This window comes from Athene cunicularia (assembly GCF_003259725.1).
Source record: "Athene cunicularia isolate RWA chromosome 1 unlocalized genomic scaffold, athCun1 chr1_part1, whole genome shotgun sequence".
NCBI lineage: Eukaryota > Metazoa > Chordata > Aves > Strigiformes > Strigidae > Athene > Athene cunicularia.
Genome location: NW_020799091.1, coordinates 22,897,423 through 22,903,543, shown reverse-complemented (window position 1 = coordinate 22,903,543; position 6,121 = coordinate 22,897,423). Strand labels below are relative to the sequence as shown.

The 6,121-nt window shown below is 37.6% G+C and overlaps 1 protein-coding gene across 1 annotated transcript in view; it reads right to left on the bottom strand.

Annotated features, from left to right (window-relative positions):
* Positions 1-2,235: 2,235 nt before the first annotated feature.
* Positions 2,236-6,121, bottom strand: part of BRCA2 (BRCA2, DNA repair associated) — a 40,012-nt gene continuing 36,126 nt past the window's right edge. Inside the window, exons 23-26 of the mRNA XM_026851101.1 lie at positions 5,923-6,058; positions 5,012-5,268; positions 4,173-4,325; positions 2,236-2,869 (exon numbers count right to left, since the gene is read on the bottom strand). Of these exons, the coding sequence (XP_026706902.1) occupies positions 2,249-2,869; positions 4,173-4,325; positions 5,012-5,268; positions 5,923-6,058 (1,167 nt within the window). The 3' untranslated portion in view covers positions 2,236-2,248. The remainder of the gene's footprint in view (positions 2,870-4,172; positions 4,326-5,011; positions 5,269-5,922; positions 6,059-6,121) is intronic.

The following is a 6,121-nucleotide window of genomic DNA, read 5'->3' as shown; positions in this document are numbered from 1 at the left end:
TGTCAGAGTATAAAAAGTCTCTAGTTTTAAATTTTTTTCTAAACTGGTTTTTATTTTTCTACTACATTTCTAAATTACTTGTATTTCTTACAAATCTTTTAAGTATGACTGGATTATGGTCTTGCAGCTCTACATGATCAAAGAACACTATTGTCAGTAGAAAATATACACCCTCTTGTCCCTCTTCCTCCATGAAAATTCAGTCAGGCTTACAGTGAAATCTAATGGCTGTGCCACACTTTTTTTTCTTCTGCATCTCACACTCTGTCACTAATAGATAACAAATATTCCTAAATTCTTTCTTACAGGCCATGTGGCCAATTCCTTCTCAGTTGCCATTTCAATACTTTATATCTGGCTCTATAACCTTTTTTATCTTCCTACTCCATTTTGCCTAGAGCATCACTGCTAGCTTTGAGGCTGAGTGAATGGTGGAGGAGGTAGCTCTAACAGATTGTAGCAAGATTCAGTGTTCTCTATTTACCCCTCTGGTGTCTGGATTCATGCTGGTCTTACCTCAGCTGTAGCACAGCCAAACAGCTCCTTCAGCCTGGAGGAGAAACACTTTAACACACCAAACTGAGCCCTTTATCTTGATAAGATATAGTTCAACTGATCCTGAGACACGTCCATGTAGGAGGCTCCTGAAACGAAACATTAGTGTCAGGCTTGTGCTTGTTAACTTCTAAGTAGGAACAGGGCTACAGGGGAAACTCTGACTAGCTGAAACCCAAGGCTACCAAATACCCAAACTAACAAGCACAAAATAGTGACTTAAGGAAGGAGAAAAAAACCCATTCTTGTAAGGAAAGAAATCAACTCTTTCCACCACCAAATGCCAAGAAGCCCATGCCTGGTGGATGAGTGAGAAGCTATCCTGCAATAGTTTTATCCATATTATTAAATTCTGCTGATTATGTCCTCATCAATAAGCCTTGTGAAATGTTTATATAAAACTCAACATTTGTGATGGTGTTTTTAAGCAGGTGTGAATTATGAGGCAATACTTATGGAACAGAAGAACAGTGAGTTATTTTGCAGTAGGAAATGAAGACAGCTCACACTGGACATTAAGGAATACAGGTATAGCAGCTCTTCATCTAGCACTTCAACAGAGAGAGAGGTGTAAGAAGTATAAAGAAATATGCTGTTTCTAGGCAAAAGCCAAACTGTCTTCAGTACACCAAAATTGTATGAAATGAACTGCATTTTGTACTCAAGCTGCATTTAAATGTTATATCATCATTGTAAACAGTTGTGAATTGGGGGGCCCAGGGAACCTGGCTCTGCAGTACTGCACAAGTTTTACAGAACTACCTTGTGTCAGCCCATTACAGTTCTCTACTCCTGCTACAACATCCAGCTTCAAGTTCCACACTTGAGCTGCACATGGCACAGGACCCCTGAGAGGTTGCTGAGGGGGAGCTAGTGGTCTCGGTTCTGAAACATCCTCCCCTTCTCTGACCCACATGCAGTGGGAAGCTGCAGGGCAAGGGGCAGCCTGATAATAAATTAACTAAAAAGGAGACTTGGTGGCCTGTCTAGCAGGACTGTTTCCCTCTCCAGTGCAGAAACTCTAATTCTGAGAAACATCTACCTGTTGAAATTAAAGGGGTCAAAGTAATGAATTAAAGTATTAAACTCATGCCCAGCAGAAAGATCTCATGGAATCAAAGATCTGATTATCTTTCATGATACTGTGGCCTCAGTCCTTAAAAAAGTACTTATCTCGGAAACACTGACCAAGGATTTATCATCAATACCTTTATATGTGGCATTTTGCTATGAATCAAATAATCATAGCTCTTCTAGGACTATAGGGAAAGTTTGAGGGGAAAAGTACAAAAACTGTGCCAGACTTACAGAGCAGTATTCCAGAACTGGTGTTATCTTTTGTAACAATAAACTTGGGGAATTGTTTATTTTGCCCTGTTCCACTTCTGACAGCCAAACAACTATTCTAATACTGCAGAGGGTGACAAAAATAATTGCTTTAGACTGAAACAAAGATCCTGCTGTAATTTAAGAATACATCAGAATCAAAGCAATGGCTTACAAAATGTCATCAAACCTTCAGACACAGTGATGCTATTGTATGTTACTCAATGCCAAATTATTTTGCAGAGGAAATGTGACTTTACAAGTCTTTGGTTTTGTAATATAGCTTTATTAAATACAATCAGGATTTAATGTACAAAGTGTAAAAATAATTTGAATTTGAAATATATACAATACTGTACATGTGCCTTTAGTAGCGTTTTTGGGGTTTTTGTCTTTGTAGCATTTTGCAGGCTGGTAACAAGTCCTTTGGAAGAGCCTTAGCTACTTCAGAACTGCCTTTTGATGAGTTGTGGGCTTCCTCAGTAGACCTGGAACTGGTTTTGGGTGAAAGATCATCAGATAAATTAGTAGCTATTGTATTGGTCTTTTCATTTACAGAACCAGTCTTCTTTTCTTCTGGTAAATTATTCATGAGTGCTTGTGTATTAATCATTGCAAGTTCTTCATCAGCAACCAGGTCGTTCTCAGGAAGATGGACAGTTTCTCTTAATTTTCTACAGGGAGTGACATGACCTATATTCTGATTTGTTTCTCTGGGTGACTTGCTGTGCTGTAAACCCAAACTTCGTGGAGGCTGAAATGCTTTTTTTAAAGATGGAGAAACTGTTGAGCACATTGGTGTCAGTGGTGGAGGGGCAGGTATGCAACTGAGGAAGTCCATAGCTTTTCTCTTTTTGCTGTTTCTGGGATGATCTTCATTAATTGTAGCAGATGAGGGTGTTTTTGCTGACCCTTGTCTGACAAGTTTCATATTTGGTGTGCTAGTTGACAAAGGTCTTGGATGCTTTATTTCCATTTTGGAAGAGATCTAGTTAAAAAGAGATAAGTTTTATGTTGAATAGAATGTCCCATTTCATTAGCTTCCTCAATTACTTCTACAAAACAGAGGAGAAAAAAAACCCTGATACAAAAATGCTAAGTCATCATTCATGCCCAACTTAACTTTAGTTTGGTATCTTCTGATGGTGACTAATAATACTCTTTCAAGTACTGATGCTTGATAAATCACTGTTTACATGTACATTAAGGCAGCACATTTGCATTCTGTTTCTGAGATCTAAGCTAAGTATATGGGAATTTTTCTGTGCCAGATGGTAAGAAATCAAAGCACTTCTGAAAAGGAGTTAAGTCTTCTACTGCATTGGACACATCCTCAACAGGTTAAATAGGGAAAAATGAGGGGGAAAAAATGAAGAAAAAAGGAATAGAATATAGACCAAAAATCTTGAAGATTATACACACAAGATAGATGCTGCTCATCAATTCAAACTCATGCTTAACTTGAGAATACCTTTAATGTCTTGTTTGTTTTAACTTGGTTAATATACTTAAATAAATGGATATAAATTATACCTTCAGAAGTCAGTATTAGCACTCTCTCTGAAATGGAAAAGGGTACCTTATAAGCTTAAATTTAGTCCCCAGGAACTGATATCACATCAGGGTGTTTTGACCTCCCCCAGATAGTGGCAGGAAAAAATTCTGTTCTGACTGCACTCAGTACTCCACATCAGGAACAACTTGCCACCAGCAGCCTTCATGGGAAACGTGAGTACTTTAACACCATTTTTTGTCAAGACTGCCATAAAACACAAACATTTACTAGGTGACACCTCTTCCCTTTTAAATCCTGGTAACAGTGAACAATATCTAGGAAAAGATGACCAACAGTTAAATTCTCTAACCAAAGGTAGGAACGGCAGAACACTGTGCAATAAAAATTTATACATCAAGATTTTTCCTTCCAGTGACATCGATGTCAGATAATCTTCACAGTGGGATCAAGGAAGAGATAAATTGTGTATAGGGAACTGATGATTCATTTTACTCATCTAAATTCAGAATACTTAAGTATGCTGTGAAAACACAGGCCACAAGGGGAGGTTTTCATGTATTGCTTGGAGGAGTAATAGTCTCACAGTTCCTCCTGGGGAATAATCCTAAACCCACACACAGAGAAAGCTTCCAACCAGCTTGCATTGCCCTGAAGAGAATGTGTGGATTGGACCAAGAAGTAAGACCATTCCCCACAGCTATCGGGATAAAACTTGCTTATATCCTCACTGTATATACTGTCAGTATAAACACAATATTAATTATCAGAAGCTTACCAAACTTTTATCCTCTGCATAAAGACCTGAGTTGCCAAAAGGAGAGGGGCATTCCAAGCCACATCTTTTGGTTAAACTGGGTGTAAGGGAGAGATTTCTTTGTAGCAAATTCATCAGTTTACTTTCTGCATCAGCGCAAAAGGAGGCCACATTCTATAAAGCAGAACAGTTTAAAATGCAAAATAGCCATTTTTCAAATTCTCCAAGTATTATATTTTCACACAGTATTTAGGACTTTGTTTTCTTATCATAATCCTACTAGAAGTTTATTTTATATCAAACCAACAACTTTGAATACACTGCACTTTCTGTGGAAGGAAGTATCATACCTTCCTTTTATTGTTAACAAGAAAAAAATCCTTTTGTATTTAAACTTACTTACCAGAAGTGAAGATACATGACCAAGACATGCTATTTAGCACAGCTAGAAACTTGAAGTAATAAATAAATAAAATCAACAATCCAACACTAAGTATGTTCAGGTGAGCAAGACAATAAATTTCTACTTTTAAAGGGCTAAAGCCAAACTGTCCGTGACAGTTTCCCTGTTGACAGGTACAATATTTTTGCTGTCCAGAAAAGATTCTGTGGCACATCCTAAAGACAGTGTTGATTGAGCCAAATTGGGAAAAAAAAAAACCAAAACCAACCAAGCATTCAATAGATAATACGTAGAGTCCTCCAGGAAAAGTGCATTAATACCTTACTCCATTGCCTGGAAAATCCCCTCAAATCCAACAGCATATGCATTACTTCTTCTAAAGATTTATTAGTACTAATGGACTTTTTGGTGTAATGCAGCTGTAACTAATTGTTAAACTAAAAATCTGCAGATTTACCTCTATCGTACTTCTCAGCTCATTAACCTTCTCTAGAAGATAGTTTTCCTTTGGACTGGCTGAGAAAACAGAAAGATCTCCAGCCAACAGCACAGGAATTTCTGATCTGAATTCAGATTGCCACTGAAGGTTGCTTGCAGAAATGAACGAACAGCGGACAACTATATCTTCAACAGCAAAGTGTCTGAGATCTGTCCGTATCTTTACTGACACTAAATTATAGCTTTCATCAGATAAGTACACCATAGTAGTGAAACCTAAAAGCAAGAAAAGTCTGAATTAAACCTTAAATCTTTAAGTCAAAGTTGATTATTGCAATTTGTATCTATAAAAAAAACTCCTCACATCTTGAAAGAGAATTGATAAATGTAACGTGGCAGCCTATCTATCTGCACAGTAACAGATGTTTCATGCTTCATTCATACTGTACACTATCTCCCTATTGATTACAGAAAACAACTCAGTCTATGTTCCAGTACTTAAAACACACAATACTCCTTCTCCTTTTATTCAGAAGGTTATCTACACATCCCTACCCATGATCTCCAGTGCCTGCGTTCCGCTTGTTCCATGACACTGTACACAAAAGAGAGAGCTCATGTACATGCACAGTGGTACTTATGCAGGTGCTGAACACAGATTCAAGAACTTTTATCCACCATTTATGGAAAATAATAAAGAAAAGCTTCTCTTGAGCTTATATCCTCCCTTAGTAAATGATTCCTAAACTAATAAGCAAAGACAGTTTTTCTTTAGGAAAACAGCACTATCCGCCAGCATATCACAGTGATGGGTGGTACTAGCAGGTTTTCACGGGCCTGAGATATAGGTACAAGACAAAGATCATTTTGACTTTTGAAATTAAAAAACTTATGCTTATTCACTGGGAGGACACGTGGTCCACAATGTACCTGTTTTGCTAACAGAAACTACAACTCCAACTAAATCAACTTCCGCACATGGTGGCTGAAAAGAAGGATCCAACAAACTGGTGTATTTCAGAGCCTTTCTTGGAAAGAAAATCTGTACCAGCATCTGTTGTGATACCTGAAGAAACAAAAAGATTTATGTATTTACAACACACACATATAGACTGTGATATATTTTAGT